A 24,171-nucleotide genomic window follows, 5' to 3' on the forward strand; every position below is an offset into this window, starting at 1 on the left:
TTTTACTATTGTGTTATATTATGGTTTTATGTTAGTTATGCTTAGTAATGCTTTTCCATACACATCAACAATAAACGTATAGACAGTATATTAAAACACAAGATGCACAAGGTCACTTATTCTAGCGCGAGTCGAGTTCAAGTTTCGAACTTGAGCCGCGCATTTAAATTGTCACCTATGTAAAATAACGTTTGCATCATCAATAAAACAGGCGATGTATTACCTGCGTTTGACAGTATTTATTGATTTAAAGGTGTAATTCAGGTAACGTATCGATTTTGATCTTGATAGGATGTTAAACACTTTATCACAGCGTCACGTATCCATAAATCTACTCAAATTGAGTTTTGGATATACCAATACCGTATTGTTTGTTTACAACATAGTATTTCGTGTAGTACATTGATTTTATGTACGAGTGTGTTGGTTTTATATTTCGACCAAGTGGGTGATGATATGAGCTATATCCGTATTTATATTTAGTTTTCTTGTAGGTACTTTGAAACCCGCTAGTTCACTAAAAACGCGTGTTTCTGTTAAAAGTATCCTTGTTATTTATTTCAAAATAGAAGAGGTATCAAACAACCCTCTTATATTTTAATCTTAAGAGCGAATGTAACCCCAACTTGTGATAATTAGTTTGTGAACTTACTGGTCTTGACCTGGGGTGTTCTTTAGTAGGCTCGTATAAATCTTTCAACTATGCGGAAGCTGTGCGAAATTCGTCAGGTTGTTATTTGCTACATATGCAAAATCTTGGGTACCTGTCGGTTATTCACGAACACGATCTATAAACATTGGATATATTTATTTGCATAATAATAATCCAAAACTATAAATGATGCATTCTTAAAACGGGTTCAATCCAAGGGAATAGAGAAGGATGTCTCTACTTCATATTCCTCGTAACAAAATCGTATATTTCCGCATTGGAAATGTGAGTGTATACTCCAGGTTGGTTTGGAAGACCGCATCCTATACCCCATGACACGATTCCAACTATTTTTTTATCGATAACAATTGGCCCACCGGAGTCCTCCTACAAGAGAACGAATACAGTTTGCTAGGCGTTTTAGCGAAAATGTCTTACTTGACAAGAGTCCTTTCCTCCCGAACTATATCCGAAACAAATCATACGAGGAGTCACCGGATTTTCAGGGTAAAGCTTTTGACATTTTTCGTGTTTTACGTGTGGAACTTGCACCACTCGCAAGGTTTTGGAATACGTTCCGTCGTAATTTCCGTAAACGGTATTGCCCCATCCTGTTACATTTCCGAGTTGACCAACATTAACTTTGGAGTTTTTCGGTTGCAAGTCGATGACTTGAATGGTTGGCGATAGCACGAAGGGCTTTTCTAAGAGACCAACTGCGACGTCGTAATCATAATCATTCTGAGAGTACTTTTTGTGGACAATTAGGTCAGATGGTTTCCTAACTTCACCCCCTGTGTCTCTAAGTGTAGAACCTGCTCTTACAGTAATGTCGCGAACTGACCACCTGCAAAAAATTACATAACTACGTTAAGTTCCGATGCAAAACTTGGTACCCGTAAACACAATGTGCGGCAGTAACAAAAGCATTTCGTTTAATTAATGATGCACCACATGCATGTCGTCCTTTTCTTTCTAACGATAATTGGTATGGAAATTCTTCGATATCTGTTTCGTTACCACCAATTATTCTATATCCAATTTCAATGTCTGAGGTGTCACGTTTGAATAATGGAGGTGGAAAGTTATAAACCATGCCAAAGCAAATCGTGAATGACCATATGGTCAGTAAAAATAGCGCCATAACAAACATGACTACTAGTTTGCGGAAGGCCAAGTTATCCTTTTATAATGAATATTTATCTATATTGTATACTGTTTATTATTGTTAGACACGCTTTTCCAGTAAACTTTTTATAGACTTTTCTAATGATCGAACTGAATACAAATCGTGGTACTCCATTTTGGCTTTATACGTTTGTGAAGTATGAAAGTGTGTGAAAACGTTAAACAGAAAAGATTAGTTTTTATTTTTCAGGTTAAGATTTTTAAATGTAGATTTAAGTACCTACCTATAGGGCGTATCAGTTATCAGACCTTGTATTTTACAGGCCTAACTTGATAAATAGTTATTTAGGTACCTATAAAAGTCAGGAAAATGACATATTACCACAGATCTAAACACTCATATTACTGGCGAGGTGGCTCCCAAACGAAAGACGTTGGATCCTCGGATTATTTGGATAAAGTGCTTGTATTGATCCCCTCTATCACCCAATTTAGTTTACATGCGGTCATGTAACACCCTGTATATCAAGGTAGAGAAGCCTAGTATTATTGCCTGAGCACGAAGATTACACCCTGAGGTGCCGAGGGATGTAAGGTCCGTAATAGACTTCTCTATCGTGGTGTATGCAGGGTGTCTTAAATTGAGTAGGATATCTTTGTTATTATTATACTTACAGATTCGGTTAAACTGGCAAAGTTTACGTGTAGGTAGTCCATGATGCTGATGGATTCCGATGATATTTTGAAAAAAAAAATTCGTTTCGTAGATAATTGGAAAAATGTGAAAATCGACATTTTAAAAAAGTTCAAATATTTTAGTAACAAAGAGCTATCGAAAAAAGTTTCAAATAAAAGTTGCAAGATTCGATCGGATAAATTCAATGGACGTAGAAATTTTTTTAAAAATAGCGGTTGTCGAGATATTGACATCAAATTCCTTGTTTTAAATGGACGCCATATTGGATTTTTACGTCACTCGATAGAGAAAAAATTACAAAACAGTGATACTAAACACTTAGTATTTCATTTGGGAATCAACTTTACATTTTTGCCTCGAAGTTTAAAATGTATTTCTTATGGCAATAATTCCATGGCCGATTGTGATTGAAACCATTTTCGTTCGTTTATTGTCTCGCTCACTGGTTTTGTATTTTTGTCTCTATCGAGTGACGTAAAAATCAAATATGGCGTCCATTTAAAATAAGGAAGTTGTCAATATCTGGAAATTCGCCATTTTGGAAATTTTTTTTACTCCAATTGAATTTATCCCATCGAGTCTTGCAACTTTTATTTGAAACTTTTTTCGATAGCTCTGTTTGTTACTATAATATTTGATTTTTTTTAATGGCGGTTTTTTTACCAATTCTCTACGACACGATTTTATTTTCAAAATCTCGCAATCGGAATATCCATTAGCATAAAAAACTATACAACTTTTCCAATTTAACCAAATCTGTAAGTATAATAATAACAAAGATGGCCATGTTATCCTACTCAATTTAAGACATCCTGTATAGTACTTTTTTCACTACTAGTAACGGGCGATCAAAAATGAGTTACTGTCGAGTCGCCTTTGGAAATTCAAGTTAAGTACGATTTGCCATGTAAACAAAAATTCCAAAGGTGACTCGACAGCAATCAAGTGCGTGGAAGTAACAGTCAAGAAGGCCATATTTTGTGGCAATTATTCATTTTAATGAACTTATCTGAACGTTTATTGAGCGAAATTTCGGGTTGTGATTTCTAAAAGTGACAGCGTGACAGTTCTCATTATTGACCACTAGTTAATAATGACCACATTATTAACTACTTTGAACAACTGGCGAGAAAGCCTACTTTACAAGTGGAAAAAGGGTTAATAATCAGACGTTAATATAGTGAAAAATAGTTATTTATTATACAAGCGAAAAATGTATTAGATTTTAGCTCGAGGTTGTGTTGTTTCCCGACGTGAGGCGGAGGGATACAAAAAACCGAGAGCTAAAATTTTTCCCGTGTATAATACACTATTTTTTCTGTGACGGGGAAAACGATATATTGAAGTCGTAAATGAGTCGTATCGAATAATCGAAATTTGAAGTTTTAAGCTGCAGATAGTGTGTTGTTTTTCTCGCGACAATACGAACTGCGTTGCTAAGGAAACTTCACTCAAATATCTGTCAATTCAGTTTTGTCATTTGATCAATGATTGTTTAGTAATCAGTAGTTATATTGAATGATACATAGCGATCAAAAATGAGTGACCGTCTAGTCACTTTTGGAATTTTTGTTTACATGGGAAATCCTACTTAACTTGAACTTTCAAAGGCGACTCGACAGTCACTCATTCTTGATCGCCCGTTATAAAGTTAACAATGTCTGATTATGAATTTTCTCTCACTTCATCTGAGTTAGTAGACGCAGTGAAAGTAGCGTCACAAAAATTGAATATCTTTACTTATGTGTATATGTGAGGTCCGCGAAAAAGTACTCATAATCATTTAATAAAAAGTGACATTTTTTACCTGTTAACAAAGATAAAATGTCAAACGTTTTTCCCGTCACAGAAAAAAATAGTTTTTTTTTAATTTTAGGTATCTATATACAGTGATATTCATGTAGAAGTAGACATAGGGATTTCCTATAGGAATTTCCTATGTCTACTTTTACATGATAAAAAGTCTCCTGAAAGAGGTCTAATTTTATGCAACCAAAATAACTACCTACAACAAATGAAGATCTGCCTGTCATATTAATTAATTTGAATATTATCGCTTTGACTTCCCTATTCTAATTTCGGTTCGTGTGCGATGTATTCAAGTAAAGCAAAAGTTGATATTTCCAATTGGTATAGTGCCGATAACACTTAAAGGAGCTTAACAGATTTATTTTCTGTGAAGCTAAAGCAACTAATATTCAAATTAATAATTAATATGACAGCCAGATCTTTATTTGTTTCAAGAAGTTATTTTGGTTGCATAAAATTAGGCGTCTTTCAAGAGACTTTTTATCATGTAAAAATAGACATAGGAAATCGCTGTCTATTTCTAGATGAATATCACTGTAGATAATCACAATCATAGGTGTTGACTTTTTTGGAACGAGGCGAGATTTATGCACTCAGAAATAACTGCCTTATTACTTTTCAAGTGTTTACCAGATGTTACCTCTCCGGTCACGTTCTACCACATTTCGCATCTTATAAACAAATGAGTACGTACTTCCTCTTTACTTCCCATATACTTCCTCGTACTTCCCGGGACTTCCAGTACTTCCCCGAACTTCCCTGTACTTTCCAGAACTTTCTCATAACTTCCTCTATTCTGTACAATTACTTCCCCAGGTGTTCTGAGAGGTAGGTTCAAGGATTCTATTTGAAACAAGTAAAAAGGTTTTCGCCCTAAGGCGAGTAACTTCAGCGCATTTTCCATGAATGATCAGTACTACTTCCCAAAAGGCCATAGCTATGTGCGCTGTGATTTTTTTTACTAGAGGCATATATGGTTAAAATTTCAAAGAATCTCCATAAACAAAAAAGTTGGCGTGGCACAGTTCGCGCATGAGCACATTTAATTTACGCTATAGGTATGCGATGATTTTATTCTGTTGGGCAATAAATCGTATTATTATTATTATTATGATTGTTTTTACTAGAAGCGTTTATGGTTAAACATTAGAGAGATATTTTCATAAGTAAAAAAGTTGGCATTCTGCAGTCTGCGCATGCGTGATTTTGATTTTTACTATGTGCGATATGTTTACTTTTCTTAATGACATTTGTAGTTTTAGATTTTTACTGCATGTGAGATGTTTTTCTTTACTAGAAGCATCTATGGTTAAAATTTCAAAGAAATATCTTGATAAATAAGTTGGCGCTGACTGCGCATGCGCACATCGCAATATCAGTTATATTTGCCTTTAATAGAAGCATCTGTGATTAAAATTTCAAAAAGAAGTCTCGATAAATAACAGTTGATATTGCGCATCCTGCATGATGCGCGCATTAATCTGATGTTTACAATATGCGATTCGTTTGCGTACACTAAAAGCAACTTTGGTTAAAATTTCAAAGAAATATTTCCATAAATAAGAAAGTTGCCATTGCGCCGTCTACGGTTGCGCACGTCTGATTTTTACTACATGTTATATATTTGCCTTTATCAGAAGTATCTGTGGTTAAAATTACAACAAAATATATTAATAAATAAGGAAGTTGACATTGCGCAGTCTGTGCATGCGCAGTTTAATTGTCAAGATTTTCCTGGGCTCAGGTACTAGATCTATACGCTACCGAGTGCAAAAAAAAACGAACTTAATATCTTGAAAACTGTAGGAGTAGTTAAGGCCTCGGACAGACGGACGGGCAGAGCAAGTGGCTGCAATAGCGCACCCAACTTCTTTGGAAAATGCGTTAAAAATTAAGTTGCTCTACACTTTACCGGAACTGGTAGTCCAAAAGAAATGACCCTATATGCCCTCGGCTACACCCCAATATTCGTCTCATGTATCCAGTTATACCCCCGTAAATCATTCCTGAAACTGCAAAAATGCTTGCATCAAAACTATCGTATGTAACTATTATAATAATAATACTTTATTAATCCTCTGAGCTCATAAATGCTATGGGATAAGTCAATTCAAATCAATGCATTTACACTGAACATATAAATTTGTTACACTATTTTGTATAAAACTAATACTATACGTATACATATGAAAACAAACTTAACAAGAAACACAGTGTAAAATGACTAACTAGTGAACATTATTTTCCGAGTTATTTTCCAGGTACTCAGCGACAGAATAATAGCTATTATCTATTAATAATTTGGTAACAGCATTTTTAAAGTGTGATAATGGTCGTAATGTTTTTACCGATGCTGGTAGTTTATTGTATAACCTTATAGGCATTACGTAAGAGCTTCTGGTTGATAAAGAATTTTTGTGGATTGGTAAATGAAGAGTTTCACCGTGCCTTAAATTGTATTGCGAAATGTGTTTACTTTTTATGAAGTCCATTTCGTGTTTGTATACATAAATAACACACTGTAAAATGTAGATAGAGGGAATTGTATTTGAACAAATTTCTACAAGAATAAGTGGGGGGCTTTCCACACGTAGCCCTTTCCATACGCTTTTGTATTTTTAAAATATTAACTATTTTCGGACTGTTTCCCCATAAAACCATTCCGTAAGCTAGAAATGCGTGGACATGTGCGTAATAGTAGTTCAGCAATACTGTAAGGTTTACAGAGTGTCGTAATCGCCATAGCACATAACATTGTTTAGAAATGTTGTTACAAACGTAATTAATATGCGATTTCCAAGTAAGGTCACTGTCAATAAATACACCTAAAAATTTTTGGGTGTGACTTTGTTGGATGCTCCTCGAGTCAATTCTAACTAACAGACTGTAATTTGGCGTTTGAAACGAATATGACATGAGGTTTGTTTTAGCGCTATTTAATATTAGACCATTGTTCAGACAATAATCTGTCATTTTTAGGGCACAATTGTTCGAAAGTTCACTAAACCTAATCGCCTAACCACCTTAAACCGTATTTATTTTTGTTTATTCAATTCTATTGTTATACTTAGTAGTTTACCCCTTAAATTAATAATTCTAATTAGAATTTAACTTAAAAAAAAATTCTAATTAGATCGCGATAATAGGTCATTTTTACATTCTTTTCTAAATACGAAGTTTATTGCAATCTAGGGCACGGTTAGTACTCGGATGGGTGACCGCATGCCGTTGTATCTCTTTTTTTTTAATTTTTCTCATGTTTGTCTATTTATTTTAGATTTTATTAATAATAATTGTAATTCCTAATTAGAATTAATTTAGTCTTACCGAAAAAAATATTTTAGTGTTTTAACTTACACATTTTTTTTCTGTTTTTTTGTAATCAAACCTGGCACAATATTTGTAGGTTGTACACAGAAAATAAGGTCTTTCGAATAGCTTAAAAAAATGTTAGGTTGCTATTTGAAAAAAAAAGTTGGATGCCGTTACGGCGCTCCAAATTTTTTTTTCAAAAATCCAGCTTGTTATTTTTCGTTTCAGTATGTCTAATATACATATCCAAAATTTGAACAAAATCCGTCGAGCCGTTACTTCGGAAAATTGCCAACGTGCGCACGTACGAACATACGCACATACGGAAAAAATTTTATTCTTTAAAAGTTTCTTAAAATGATCTAAAACGTCGACATTTGGTGAAATTTTAACATGTCCAAAAAACGGTGATCGCAATAGTCACCTAGCTCAAACTAGGAAGCTAAATATAAACATGTGTACTGTCAAAGACCATTCTCCTACAAGTCTTTGGTACTGTGTAGGGCTTTTAATTTAAAAATCTGTCGACATGGCCTTATGGAACACGCTGTATGCCGAAAAATATGTTTGGGTTACTAAAGGCTGATTCTCACTATACATAACGTTTCCATACCATATTCTTTCCATAACCATTCCGTAAATTATTATACGTAGGAAATTGACCTTTAAGTGATATGTGCGTAAGACATTTAGCCGCACGCTAATACACATTCTTCTTTCCGTTCACATATGAAGGCGAATGTGTATTAGCGCACGAGTAATAATTTACGGAATGGTTATGGAAAGGATATAGAATCAACATTTACACTGCTTCTTGTGTCACAAACTTTTTTTAAATACATTTTTCTCAACCATTTGCGCGCTATTTCCTCCTTCTAGACAACAAATAAATAATTTCTCAAAACTGACAATTTCAGAAGTGATCATAGTCACTCGCGTAGGAACGTTAAGAATTCCTATACTAGGCTTGAATGTTCTATGGGAAAATAATCGATAAATTTTATCGCGACAGGTGTAAAAGATACCCCAATTATTATCTGGCGCGTTGCATACTGTAGCAATACTCCGATTTAGTTTTATTGTGTACTCAAACATTTCCGTATACCGTTAATGGATAGTTAAATCCATAAAATAAATTTTACGAGCACACGTAATTGGTTTCATTATTGACTTTTGTAACAGTTTGTAGTATAGGAATTTTTAATAGGGCGTGTGCCCTACTCATTGTAGTTAGTAGTGTGCTAGATAGAATATGAAAATGAAATACACCCACCCCTTTCGAGGGCGCGAGCCGCACGCCGAGCCCCACGCGGAGCTAGTAGTTTTAGTGTTGGTTTGGGGCGCGCTTATCTTCGACAAACTGACAAGAGCACGCGGCTGTGTATCAAATCATAGGTCAAAACTTAAAAGACTGAACGGATTTTTTTTTAATTGTAAGTACATTTTATTATCGGATTTTTTAGTGGCAGTTCAGAGTCATTTTTTCGCAATTATTGTATGCGAAGTTTGAAAAAGTTTCGCAAATTTGATAGGGAAAGTAGATTCGTTTATCATTATTTATATGTTTCAATTTTATTTTCAGATATGTAGTTAGTATAACGTCCTCAAGCCGAGAAATGCAACCAAAACACGATATAACACAGTGATCTTTGGAGTAAACGGACAAACATTGCTGATAATGTAATTTCTTTCAAGAGTGTACTCGTTAATTACCTAACCGCAATTTTGTTAGAAAACTCCAGTGCCGAGGTGTACCTAATGCGAAATTTTTATGAGAAATAGCTGTGCTTAAAAAGTTTCATTTCTTTCAACTTACCTGATCATGTTATACAAGATCGTAGTTGTGTTTTTGTGTGTCCAACTGTTGCAGAGATTAGTGTCCACTCATAAAAGTGTGTCTTTAGATAGGACTAAGCCATTTTCAAAGTTTACAATAGAACAACTTTTAACAATAAACTTTCCTACCAGGATTTCAGAAGATGTAGATTTAGATCCTTGCAAAGCTGGTAAGTACCAGATAATCGGCTTTATTATTATTACTTTTAGTTTGTTCAACATCCTTTGTGACTGACATAAAACTTCAAAAGCAATGTTGTTTTAAGAACGCACTCAAAGAGATAAGTTAACCTTTTCACGAGCTATTAAATTTCAAATTGCGCAAATAAAAGTTTAACTAGGAATACCTAAAACTGACTCTATTTTGCGCTATAATTAAACACATTAATTAATTGAATTTAGCCTGTAATAACAGTTTTACATACAAATGACCTCGAAAGCATTGAAAATATCTGTTGTACACCTTTACTATACAGACTTCTAATCCTTTCATGACCCTTACAGCCAAAAGCGCTCCAAGGTACCTAATTACATTTGTATACTTCCAGAGGGGACGATAAGATTCGATCGAATACCTATAAAAATCTAAATAAGTTTTGTAGAGTTTCGACTTTTATGATTTGGTATTGAAATTTGCTACCTCAAAGGCCCGCTTTAGTACTAGAATCGCGGTTTATACTGTTTTAAAAAAGTGGAATCAATTCAATGAGTGAACATAAAAACCTTCCTCGTCTCGAACTTTTGAGATCGAGCAAACAGCAAAAAGTTTATGTATGAAAGATTTCGGCTTTAAATTTATCTCAACTCACTTTATTTGATTCGGAATTACCTACCCGCTTTAATATCCCATCGCGACTGTAACAATGAAACAAAAATTTCGTTGCCGTGTTAACGTTAATTATCACTTAATAATGATATAACGCGCTAGTGACAGGTATTCATTTATAATTAGCGGTTCGGGAACATGAGCCAGCTTTAATAATAAAATGTTTCTATTAATTTACCCTTTGAGTGATCATGCGTATGAAGCAAAGGGGAAATGCTTGTTAGTAAACAATATTATCCGTGCAGTCTGTATTTGACAATAACAGATGAAATAACGACGGATTCACCTCCAAAATCGAAAAGTAATTCGATTCGACATTAAAAAATTTAGATTTCAACCAATTACAAATCTGTAAATAGCATTTGTATGGCTTATTGATTACAAAAACCCGCACTTAATGATGAAGCCGTGTGGCATCATTTCGAAGGATTACAACGGTAGTTTCTAGGACAAGGGTTTGATGGCGAGTATGCTCGATGAGAAATTGGCGTAACTTATAATGAAGCCAAAACGTTAAATCCGTGTAATTTTTTAATGTCTTGTTAGAGTCGCAAATGTAGGGGTGGTTTGAAGTTCAAGCGCCCTTGATTTATCGTGCCTTTAAATACAATTTTCAGCAAGTTTAACTTTGAGCAAAAAGATTAGTAGGTCTAGACAAATCGGTAGTTTTTCAGAAACTATGAACTCACGAAACCGTATTTTTTAATCGAGACACGTTTTTCAACGAACGGTTTTTATGGTGTTTTTTGTAATGTTGAATTACTATAATCTTTATATGAGTTTCGGACTTTCGGTATAATTTTTGTCGGGTGCAATGTGTTGTAGGACCTCTCTCTTTATGTGTACTCGTGCAGTCTCACGGGTGTTTACGTTTATATAAACTGAATATTTGCTATTCGAATAATTTTCGAGAAAAAATTAGCACTTAACACATCAAAATAAGACGTTCAATTAATTTAACAAATTCATACAGGGTGTTTTTTTTAAAGATTGTAGATTGATGTAAAGGCGTTGAGTTATTTAAAATGGGCCATGGGGAAATTTCCATTGCGCCAATTGTTCTCAAATCTTGACCTTGCGCTTAGTTATTTCACTGACAGTTCTCGATCTGATTCTTCAAACTGCATCAACGAAGCAGCAACATGTATTCCGCCGCTCGAAAAGGTGTTCATGTAGTGTACAAGAGTGAGCGCAGTGTAGTGTAGTGGTATGCGAGCAATCAGTGCCGAGTATCGGGTATTGTTTGGTTGCCGGTGGAAAACAATTCGAGCCCCGAATTTAATTTCTGACGTTTATATCTCATTTGAATAAATTTGTTGATTTAGAACCAATTTCTACAGTACTGTGGCAGATGATTCACTAGGAAGCTATGACTGAAACAATCAATGCAATGTAAATTTCCCTATGGCCTATTTTAAATAAGTCAACGCCTTTACATTGTCGTCTAGCCTATCTTAAAAAAACACCGTGTATATTTGTTAATTTTGAGCTTCCTTGTAAATAAACAGTTTCGAATATTTTCAAAAATCACATGTTATGTGAGTTGCCTATAAATCAGGTACCAAGTTACTAATTTCCCAAATATACGTCCTATCAATCAAGGACGTCCTTTTTTCCGTATCACAAGGAATTTTGGAAAAAGAGAAAAGGTGGACATTTTAGTCAGATAGAATTGAACGCTTGATTCCATGACACTGTAAAATAATATAATTATTTTCTGAGTTAACAGGATTTGTTGGGTAGTACCTAAAATTCCGAAAATCCCAAAAATATGGGTAAGAAGCAAAATGCTACTACCTCAATCACAACCAGAAAATACTGCTTCTTTTTAGGTACTACCCAACAAATCCTGATAACTCAGAAAATAATTATATTATATTTGACAGATTTGAGATGGAATCAAGCGTTCAATTCTATCTGACCAAAATGTCCACCTTTTATTATTATATGTTGCCTTGTGACATTAAAATAAAAAAATAAAAGCAATAGACAAACATGAGCAAAAATTAAAAAAAAAAGAGAGAGGTGTCCCAAGCGATCACCCATCCAAGTACTGACCGGAACCGACGCTGTTTTTAACGTGCTATGGCCGTTACTGTTCTAAGGGAAACAATTGCAGAATTTTTTCTTAAAAAACGAGACAAGGAAAAGGATGCGATTCAGGGCCCTCGCACACACAACTACTTGTCGTCGCCACTGGTGGTCGCCACACGCTATGGACCGTAGTTTATATGCAGTTTTAATGGATCCAGCGCAAACACAGCGTTCGGTGTAGCTTATTCGAGCCACACGTTACGGCAGCAGCCGAGTCTCGCTGGTTGTCGCAGAAGTCGCCCACTCGTTGTATGTACGGTAGAATTGAGCCACGGTGGCGACCACCTGTGTCAACCACTTGTGGTCGTGTATAACCACGTGTGGTCGCCACGAGAAGCGCCAACAAGTAGTTGTGTGTGCTAGGGACCTTAGGGCTTTGCGCACTTTATAAAAGATCGTTAAACCATTTTCGCATGCTTGACGTAAAATGCATCAAGATCGCGTAAGGAAAATGCGTTGAGTCATGTGTTAAGAAAAAACGCAACAGTAGAAGGAATCCAAAACAAAGCAATTTTCGTTTATGTCCCAATAAAAAATTAAACGTAATTAATAATCGTTTAAGATATAACATCCAAATTACATTGAATTCTGTAAGAGGTCAACAAAAATTTTCCTGTGGGAATTTAAACAATTTAGTGTTTAGTAATAAAACATAAAACAGCACCTACAAATTAATATGACTTTTGGCAGTGCATTTGTCGGTATTTGTATATTAGGCATAAAGGATGTAAGACTGTCAAAAACGGTTTTTTTGTGAAATATTTGCTTTGAACTAGGAAGCTGCTCTGTCAATTTGGCAACCATGGTTTTCTGTTGAATCCTTTTATTCGCATTTGCACTTTGCTACCTTACCCGAAGTAGCGCTGCGATGTTATGATACGCATAACGTTTCTGGTCCGATTGAAAAACTGTTCCACAATTGGGTTTTTAAATAATAATAATAATAATTTAATAATAATAATTTGTTAGCGCTAATAACAAAACTGTTTTACGCAAGTCGGTTAATATATACAGGATATAAAGACTATTATATTACACATTTAAAGACAGTTAAACTTATAATGTAAAAAGTCGTTTATATTGTAAAATGCCTGGCTTATTAGGTGCTTCTTTAAACATTTACTAAATGAATTTGTGCAGTCTAGTTCTTTCATGTGTTAGGGCAGAGCGTTGTACAATTTAATACCAATATGATTTACACCAGTCCTTGTTTTATTTAATCTTAAAGCAGGAATCACTATGCTATTTTTTTGGCTAGTGCAGCAATGCAGCTGGTTATTTTTATTTGTTGTATAGACTCAAGTTGTTATGAACATAGAGTATGCACTGATATATGTAAATTGATGGTAATGTGAAGATATTTAGGTTGATAAATGCGCTCTTACAATCCTCTCGATATTTTAATCCAATTACACGCACTACCCGCCTCTGAATTCTAAATACATCATTAAAGGTGGCAGAATGTCCCCAACATATCGTATTATAGGAAAGTATACTATGTATTTTGCCAAAATAAGCAGCCATGAGTACCTTTTTGGATACAGTTTTTGATAGCGTTCTTAAAAGGTATGTCGCTTTCGAGATTTTTTCCTTCACGTTCGTAGTGTGTTTACTCCAGGTCAATTTGTCAATTCGTCGTTTGCACTCCCAAAAATAAAATAAATTTGATAAAGAATCCACCTACAAAATTTCATCCTAATCGGTCCATTCGTTTATGAGTTATCGTGCTAACGGACGGACAGACACCACAAAATTATAAACTCACTAGGAGCTCGTTAATAATCGTTGTACCAAATATCACGATCACAGAGCAAGTTATATTTATGTTTTAGAGAAAAAACTAGATTTTTAGTTTTTGATCCGTTGAGACTTAGTCTATTAGCTGTGAACCAGTCGTTGGCAGATTTTTGTACTTGCACCATACTTCTAAGTAGGTAACTGTTTCGTGTTGACATACATTAGAAATAGTATGGGTCCTGTACTGAACCTTGTGGGACTCCCGGGGACTCCGTACCTATTTGGAAGCGCATGGGAAGCCACAGACCGATACATCACGTACTAACTTCGTTCTGTCAAGTAGGAGCTTAGTAGCTTGACAGCAGCCTTAGTGCCTGAATACACTATGCGTTTTAAACGCATCCTTTCAAAACGCATCATGCGAAACCGGAAGGTTGCGTGCGTCTACATTACAATCGGAAAACGCATCCTTTTATTTATTAGCAATTCGAATGTCGTCAAAGGTAGTGCTGGTTTGCGCTCTTGAAGCCCTCAACTGCTTAAAAGAGCCCCAAAAGCGTCGTTACTGGATACATACGTTGTTTGCGGAGCGTGAATACAGCAATCGGTTTTGGACCTTTTTTAATAATATAGCTACGCAAGTACGAAAATAAATGTTTTCAATGTTTCGGACGTCAACCAAATCGGTCGATGAATTATTACACATTCGATGAACTTTTCAACATCAAACATTATAAAAAATTATATAACCGCAGCGGTACAACCGGATAATATAAACTTCTACATACAAATGCACGTGTTTTTGATATCATCCCGCCATCCGGTCATCCGGCAGAAACGCAGCAAGCTACGGTCGCTTGCGGCGACCGGAACGCAACCGGATAAGTGTAAACGCTCGCATTTAAATCCATCGGATGCAGTCATCCGTTCTAAACGGTCCGGTCAAACGGGACCGGTTAAAACGCATAGTGTATTCAGGCACTTACCTAATTTTAGATGATTCAATTTTTCTATAAGAATAGGGTGTGACACGCAGTCAAATGCCTTACTAAGGTCACAGAACGTAGCACCGGTATAGCGTCCGCTTTCAAAGCCTTCCAAAATAAATTGTATAAAACTAAGTAGGTACCGCTCCAGTAGTAGATGATTTACGCCTAAATCCAAACTGACTGTCGGTTAAGAGACTATTTTGCTCCAGATAATCAACTATTTGCATAGCTAGTGCCTTTTTCAATTTTTTTCCAATTTTTTTCCAAACACAGGTATTATGGATATTGGTCGATAATTATTTAGATCCGATTGACAGCCTTTTTTAAACACGGGAATTACTTTTGCTAGCTTTAGACAAGAGAAGGTCTTACTAAGTATACATTGGTTATATTATATAAATTGGTTAGTGGAATTATAATTGAATTTAATATGGACTTTACAATTGTATGGTTAATACCGTAAGTATCTTCGCTGTTACCACAGACAACATAGTATATGTTGTCTGTCCTGTTACTGCATTTTAATTTTTTTATGATATCCCGAACTTGTACGAAACTCACTTCACTAAAGTTGAAATGACCAGTAACGTTTAGGTTGTTTAGGAATTTTTTGTAAGAAGTATTTCGTGGAGGCACGCTCTCTATAATCGTCACTGCAGTTTGAGTGAAATGCTGATTAAATGGATGAAAGTGGCCATTTTTATTAGCATTATTAATGATGTCCCACATTGCCTTTTGGGCGTTATGGGAACCAATAGCTAAAGGACATCAGGAAACTCTGAACCATCGTTGATTGTTCCGCTAAAGCTCGTTTTACATGCTGAAAATTATCTCATGAAAGTTGAAAATGAAATAACTTTCCGAAAATTGCTGAATAATATTCAGCACAATAATAGTTAGGATTTCACGAGAAAATATTTCGCTCAATAATCTGCCTTTATCTTCGTTAGCAAAAATGAACATCAAATGACGCAAAACATAACATTAATTTTCAGCTGAAAGTGAAATGTTTCACGTCGGAACCGAAAAGTTATTATTTTCACTTTCAAGAAAAGCAGATATTGCGCATGCCCTCGACTAAGAGAATTTCAACGTTCACAAAAACTTTCAGCATGTAAAACGGGTTTGAGAATTTTTGTCGAATTTTCGGAAACTAACTGTAGATTCGACCTTTTCATGTTGAAAGTTCACCAGATGATGGCCAAAACATATCTTTCATGGATTTCATTTCCCTCACCATTTGTACAAGAGCGATTTCACATACCGCTTAAGGTTAATTTAAATGCCAACCGTCTTAGATTAGCCGATTGAGCAATTCGTTGATCTTAACGGTAGCCAGCTTGACGTTTTCTCCAACCGGCTGAAATTTCGGATGCACTTCACCATCGCTTTTATTACTGCCCAACTGTCGGGTAGGTACTATCAACATTCTACTCCCTCATATGTTGCGAAAGCGTCTGTGTAATAGGCGTCTCCACTTAGTTTTAGGGTATAAGTGTTATCGTGCTCCCACTTAGTCCTAAGATAAGTGAATTTCGATAAATCGTCAAGAATGGCGGCATGCTCTAGTCAAGTTTCCGCTCTGATTATTAATTTGTAGAGGCGATGGGTTTAATAAAATGTCCAAGGTTACCGTTACTCTGTGTCCAACCTTTTTGTGTCTTAATCCGTTTTCACGATACTACGGTTACGTGGTTTAACCATAACCATGGCTACGGTTTCCATATTACAGGATGACTCGGCCCCATTAATTCACCGTTAACTTTCGGATTTGTATCTTTTAAATAAATAAATGTTAATGTTGAGTTTTGTCTTATTATTTTGATGCATCGTTTACTGTTTACACCTTTGGAATTAGGCCCATTCCTCCCGGTAGTGGCGGTAGTCTCAGATCAAGGTAGTCCCGGAGCCGTGTTATCCCAAACCCGAATAGTTCTGAAGCCGAGTTACGACAGAGCCGGGCTAGGATCCAGATCGTCTGAAAGCCTATAGTAGTCCTGGAGCCGAGTAGTCCCGGAGCCGAGTTATGGCGGAGCCGAGCTATGGCAGAGCCGAGTCGTCCGAAATCCTAGTATTCCGGTGCCGAGCAGTACGGTGTTACACTCGTTAATAATAAATAATAATCAGCGATAGCACGCGCTTACCTTCAAGCTTACGCAACGATAACAAATTTTCTTATCGTAACGACCGGATCTAAATTATATAATTTACTAACCTAATAAAAAAAAACATTTCACACAAATATTTCCAGGTGTTTCTTGTTTTTACTAGGTAACATGAAATAAAATTACAATATAAATCAAAATAAAAACGATTTTTTAAACAAAATCAAACAGCATTAATTCTGATGCAAATCGATACCGATTTCACATTCGAATAACATGACGAACTTGTGCCCAATCTCAAATTATAACCACATTTAACGTCACAAATAATTGAAATTAACATACCTACAGGATGGCCCAACATTACTGTAGGTGCTGATACCAAAACGTCAGCATGATGTAAAATGTCCTACAGAATTGGGTTTGCGCATGCAGGAATCGGCGAGGAAGAAAATAAATGAATGATCTAAAGATAAATACAAACTCGAGTAAACTTATAATAACGTACATGAAAAATTGGTGTTAGGCATGCCAAAGGCCCGTGTGAAAAATACGTTTCCAATGAGAGCGCTTGTGGGAAGTTTCAAACGAGTTTAAACCTGGCGAAAGGGCGGAACCCAAGAACTATTAAACTGTTTCTTGGGAATCTCTTAATTCACAAGAAACTATAAATAATTGTACAGGGTGAGTCAACGATTGCGCGTAGTAACTTAATGCCTTGAAGATCGATAGAGTGCTTTTGTATTATGAAATGAAATGGTACATTTTTTAAATGGAACCCCCTGTATCTGAATGCATTTTTTAATTCTACTTGTAATATAATTGTACGACTTTTTTTTTATTATATGGTTAATATCCGAAAAACTAGTAGTTTTAAAGATAATTCTATTTGTAAGAAAAATTGGACATTTGCAAGCGTCAGTATATTGTCAAAATTATTACTTAAATTTTGATTCCAGGTTCCATATCTTTTATCCTGGGGAAAGTAAAAGTCAAATAAATACATCTACTATGAAACATTAACAAAATAGCTTACTTGGTGTTTTTTTGTAGGTTTTTGTAAGTTGCAAAATATTAAAAATCTCATTTTTTTAAATGGAACACCCTATATATTTTCTGTCATATTTTAGCTCCTCCAAAAACTTCATCCTATCTCTGATAGTTTTCGAAATATCTTGGTTTTCCTGGTTTTCATATTCTAATCTTAAATAAGTTATAAAAATGAAAAGATGAAAGAAGAATATACAGGCTTGTTCCATTTAAAAAAAGTGGGATTTTTTAATATGAAGTTTTGTAACTGTGGACCTACAAGAAAAACACCCTGTAGGCCATTTTTTTAATGTTTCAGAGTAGATGTATTTATTTGTCTTTTACTTTACCCAGGATAAAAGATATAGAACCTGGAATCAAAATTTAAGTAATAATTTGGACAATGTACTGGCGCTTGCAAATGTCCAATTTTTCATACAAATAGAATTATCTTTAAAACTACTAGTTTTTCGGATATTAACCATATAATAAAAAAGTCGTACAATTACAAGTAGAATTAAAAAATGCATTCAAAAGCAAGGGGTTCTATTAAAAAAAATGTGCCATTTTGGCGCCCTACTTTGTGAGCGCACCCTGTATATTTCCAAATATTTTCAAAATGTGGAGAATATTTAACCATGTCATAATACAAAAGCACTCTATCGAAAAATCTTATATTCAAGGCATTAAGTTACTCCGCGCAATCATTGACTCACCCTGTACTTTCCGGGAAAAAGAATCAACGTTGGACAGCGTGTGATGTAAAACTTTGAATATTATTAAAGGTCCAGTCCAACACACCGAATATCCGCCTAATAATTTGTGATTCGGTGATCAGATGGACTACCATCTACATACGAGTATAGTCAAATAATTGACTAAGGAAGCCCCTTCGTTAGGCGCAGATGGGGGCCTTTACTCACTACTCAAAAGAGCGTCAATACGGAAGAATTATAAAAGTCATAGTAGGTACAGATAGTAGGTACTAGCGGTATACCAAAAGATACTGCATTTTCTTATACCAAGGTGCCACTTGGTACAGCTGTTCCTTAGAGCCATTTAGACGATTTGGCCCGAAGAACACGTGACATTTTCCGTGTGGGTAGATTTTAGAGGGGGTGGGGGTGCTTTATTGTAACATTTTTTAAAAAACTAAATATGGCCTAGAGACGAGATCTGGGTGTCGATTTCGTATGATTTTAACCCGAGGAATCCAATGGTAGCGCCAGAAATGTAATCCGGATACAGGAAGTCCGTGAAAAGCCGAAATTTTCAGGAAATGACAGACTTTTGATCGAATTATATTTCTAATGCACACCGGGTCGTGTAAGGTGTCTAGACTTATGTTTTTGGGGTCAAGGAATTCATTTATGATAACAAAAATAACCTACTGGCATCGGAACTGCATGAGAGGCTTCCCTACTGCACTTTTTGAAGACGTCGCACGCGGTGAAACCCAAGATATTCCAAAGTTTTAATACCTATATAAATTTGTAATATTTTATTTAATAAAAATACACATTAACAAAACATAAGATATATTAAAATATGGGGTAAAAAATTTATAAGCCTATGAAGGATCACCAAGTACATCGCTGACCTCCTCTGAGAGTGCGTTATCACCACTGAAAAGGAGTTTCACATACCGGGTGAATATTTTAAAACCGAACGTAGGAAATTAACATGCGAAAAACGTTTTTTTGCCGATCGTTGCTCCCAAGATATATGTTGCTCCAATTAGCAAAATCATGTTAAGCCATGGAAATTTCTAACGAAATTAAATAGTTTCACAGAACGAATAGTATATTACGCACTGAGCGCGGAAGTAGCTTATTTCTCGAAGAATGTTAACTGCGCCGAGGGCAGTTTTATTCTGAGAGAAATAATCTTTCGCGCGAGGTTCGTATACTATTTTATTCACAATCGTAAGAAATTACAAAAAGGTTAAATAAATTGTTTAAATTTTGCATTTTATTCTCATTAGTGGAAAAATGTCACATCAGTTTCGTACAATTATTGTCAAACATCCGTCAATTGTTTCATTTTACGCGGCCGTACTTTTACGACAATTTGAATTTAAAATTGAAAATGTCTGATTCAGAGGAGATTATATGTACCCCCCCTGAGTTACGAGAAGTTGCAGAGATAGTTTCAAAAAGTAGGTATACTGCCAGATAAAAGCAAAAAACGATACGAACAAACTTACAATTTGTGCAAGGCATGGTGTTTAGAGAAATGTACCCCAATAGGTTCTGAAAGTTCGTTATTGGCATACTTTAAACTTTAACGAATTAATAAAGGTTAAAAAACCGTCAACTCTTTGGGTTACGTATTCAATGTTACGCTCAACTTTAAATTTAAATAAGAGCGTAGACATCACTAAATTTTATAATCTGATGATCGCCTTCATTAAGGCGCAAAACGTTGGATACAAGCCAAAGAAGTCGGAGGTTTTTTGCCAGGATCAAGTAGAGAGATTTTTTTAATGAAGCACGTTTTGATTATTTACCACAGAAAGTAGCTATTAAATAAAACTACAATACGTATTTGACAAAGACGTAGACATTTAATTAAATTATACTTTCTAGTGATACAAGTTCATACAAAGCCACTTTTATTACAGTACTAACTTTGGCAAAATTGCAGCATTTCTGAAATTGAAGGACGTGGATAAATTCACGGGGCATTGTTTCCGTCGAACAGTGGCAACTCTGTTAGCAAATGCCGGCGGAGACACTCTTCAATTAAAGCAATTGGGAGGGTGGAAATCTGCATCGGTTGCGGGTGGTTATGTTGACCAGTCTCTTCATGGCCAAGAGAGAATAGCGCGAATTTTGTCGTTATCCACAAGTGTCACGGGAGATGAACAACCTAATGCTTCCATTCCAATACCCAAGTTGCTCCCGAATAACCTTTCTTGTTGCGTCTATTACTCAAGAAACAAACTTTTCTACTGAGCAGACCAAACAAGGCCTGATTGTATTGTAACTATAAACAACAGCGGTCAGTCCAATGTAACCTTTAATTTCAACAATTGTAGTTCTTGAATTTGTATCTTTCCGTGAATAGAACCGTTATTTTTTCTGCATTGGTACGTCCGTTTCTGTAAATTTGATCGATTTTACTTTATTATTAATCCAATAATGAACTTACCAAGATAATGTTATTTTGAGGTTAACGAATTACAACCAACTGGAAACCAACAGCCAATTAGACATGAATATCTATTGTACCGTGACTCCCTCAGCAACGCGCAACCGCTTTGAATATGAATTTACTTAAAACGAAAACGCGCCTACGGGCAAGCGTTTGTTTTGTTTGTATACCTATGAATAAACAATGATATTACCATTACGAGTATATTTTTTACTCGTACTTTACCCCTTACCCTTAAACAGTAACGCAAATTCAAATTCTAGCGTGTTTAGTTTACGGTTGCGCCTTGCGCAGTGCCGAGGTCACTGAGAGAGTCACGGTGCAACAGAGATTCAAAACTTCATCTCATCTAGTGCGCCATCTGTGACTGATATTAGTAGCTATTACTTCCCTTCCTTAGCGCGGAAGTTCATACTTTCGAACTTCGTAATAAATATAATCTAGTTACGGCCGACTTTCAAACTTCTTAAATGAGACGAATGACTCTTATTACTAACCGATTGTGAATCAAGAGCGTGGAGTATATACTCGGAGAGTGTTTACTCGAGTCTAACGTTTTATTCATTTTTGTCTATCCTTGTTTAACTAATGTAAAATGACAATGACAAAAATTTTGCCGAAATGTTGTTGTCGTGGCTAAATTTTACCTGAAATGCTTGTCAAGTGATTGTCAGTTTTGAAGTTTTGAAAACGCCAAAGCGTCAAAACATGCCGCCAAAAAACCCTCATCGATTTAACGAACAAACACAGTTAATAATTCTAAATGTGTTGGCTTTCTTTCAAATTGAACAGCAACAAGTTCGGAATGGCATACCACTAGACATCAACAATGTTATACGGCGAACTGCACAAGCAACGAAAGTCAGCCCAACAACCATTTCAAATTTGAGAAAAAATGGTGTAAAATCCGACAAAGATTACGCATCTAATGTCTCTACCAAGCAAAAGATTAACAAGACGAAAATCACAGAATATTTGAAGAATAAAATTCGGGATACAATTATTATATGTACTCCCAAAAGGAATATGTTACACTGGCAACTATTAGACAAAAATTTCTGGAGCAAAACGAATATTTTCAATTTTCCATTGATTCATTGAGAAAGTGGATCAAAAGTATGGGTTTTAAATGGAAGAAGTCCAATGACAGAAAATATCTTATGGATTTACCGGATATTGTCCACAAACGAATAAAATTCTTAAGGGAGTACATTGAAAACAAAAATTTGGGACATGAGGGTTATACCCCGGTTTTTATGGATGAAACCTGGATATTTAGTAAGGGATCATTTCGAAACAGCTGGCAAGATGATACTAAGCACACGGAATCAATTAAACCCAATGAAGGTAAAATAAGATATTATATTTCAATATTATTAAAAGAGATATTCTTTAGGTCATCGATACATTATTGTCCACGCTGGGACGAACGATGGCTTTATTGGTGGGGCAAGTTTGATTTTTAAAAGTGGAAAAAAAAACAGGGGACTATCATGATAATATGAACAGGGGCAATTTTGAAAATTGGTTCAAGACTCAACTGGTGCCAAATCTTCCTGAAAAATCTTTAATTATTATGGACAACTCAAGCTACCATTCTGGCCTTTTAGAGAAAATTCCCACCAAATCATGGACAAAACAAAGAATGATAGAATGGTTAGGGGGAAAAAATATCGGCTATCCAGAAAAGGCAATGAAGGATCAAATATGGAGCATTGTCAGCGCAAACTGCCCCAAAGAGAAAAAGTACTACCTTGATGAATATGTTAAGCCTTTAGGACATAAAATTTTACGGTTACCGCCATACCACTGCCAATTTAATGCGATTGAAATGGTGTGGTCCCAGTGTAAACGAAAATACGATCAGTACATTGCAAATTTTAAGGGATCACCACAAGAGGTTTTGGCAACATGGGAAAGGGTTATCGGGGAGATTTCTAGGGATAATTGGGAGAAATACGTAAACCATATGGACAAAGTAATACAAGAGGCTTGGGGAGCAGTACAAGTTTGTGATGCTTCTAACATCCCACCTCTTGTTATCACTACAGACGCAGATGACGACCTTACTGACGACGAATACTTTGATTTTGACTCTGACGATACGGACGAGGGCGACTAATTTTCTGCTAATACTGTGACCATTACAATCGCAATAAATTGGCATTGGTATATTTTTGTTTTACGATTTTGATTTTCCAACTATTCGGGTAGTGCAATTTTTTCTTGTGTAGATGTGGTTTCGATAGTGGTTCTTTGAATTTTTATGTACTCCTCTGCTAATTATTTTTTGGGTCTTTTCGGGAGTATTGATTCCTAAATAATATTCTCTGATTTTCGTTTTGTTAATCTTTATTTATTTAAAAACAAAAATATGTTAATATTACTTATATGTTAGTTGAGCAAGTTATTAAAATAATTAGTGAGTAAATGACCTTTTTTGAAATACTAACATTTTATCCATCGCGGTTTCGCTCGCAAAAAAATATGAACTATTCGCATTTTTTAACATGTTAAAAATTTATTTTCGATATCTTCAGTCGTTTAGGCTGTGCGTTGATATCTCAGTCAGTCAGTCAGTTAATTAGGACTTCTTCTTTTATTAAGACCTATAGATTTCTTGTGGAAATTGACCTAATTATTATCAAAAAATGCTAAAATATTATGTACACCACTGTATAGTAAAAGTCATACAGGTAATTAGACACCAGTAGTCAGTTACTTAGCAACAAATAAATTTAATAGGACATACGTTTTTTCCCACGAAAATGACGTCATTACACGACTGTAAAATTCCGAGT

General features: G+C 35.4%; 1 protein-coding gene and 1 long non-coding RNA gene across 2 annotated transcripts; one reads left to right on the forward strand and one right to left on the reverse strand.

Annotated features, from left to right (window-relative positions):
• Nucleotides 1-789: 789 nt before the first annotated feature.
• LOC116164153 (trypsin 3A1-like) lies at nucleotides 790-1,808 on the reverse strand. Its single transcript, XM_031478290.1, has 3 exons — nucleotides 1,549-1,808; nucleotides 1,091-1,499; nucleotides 790-1,039 (listed from the first exon to the last, which is right to left on the reverse strand). The coding sequence occupies exons 1-3, from the start codon at nucleotides 1,803-1,805 to the stop codon at nucleotides 890-892; spliced, it is 816 nt and encodes a 271-aa protein (XP_031334150.1). The 5' UTR covers nucleotides 1,806-1,808; the 3' UTR covers nucleotides 790-889.
• A 6,948-nt stretch (nucleotides 1,809-8,756) lies between these two features.
• LOC116162950 lies at nucleotides 8,757-9,500 on the forward strand. Its single transcript, XR_004143651.1, has 2 exons — nucleotides 8,757-9,031; nucleotides 9,181-9,500. It is a non-coding gene; the product is annotated as an uncharacterized LOC116162950 (long non-coding RNA).
• The last annotated feature ends 14,671 nt before the right edge of the window (nucleotides 9,501-24,171 follow it).

This window comes from Photinus pyralis, unplaced genomic scaffold, assembly GCF_008802855.1.
Source record: "Photinus pyralis isolate 1611_PpyrPB1 unplaced genomic scaffold, Ppyr1.3 Ppyr1.4_LG2, whole genome shotgun sequence".
In the NCBI taxonomy this organism is placed as follows: Eukaryota; Metazoa; Arthropoda; class Insecta; order Coleoptera; family Lampyridae; genus Photinus; species Photinus pyralis.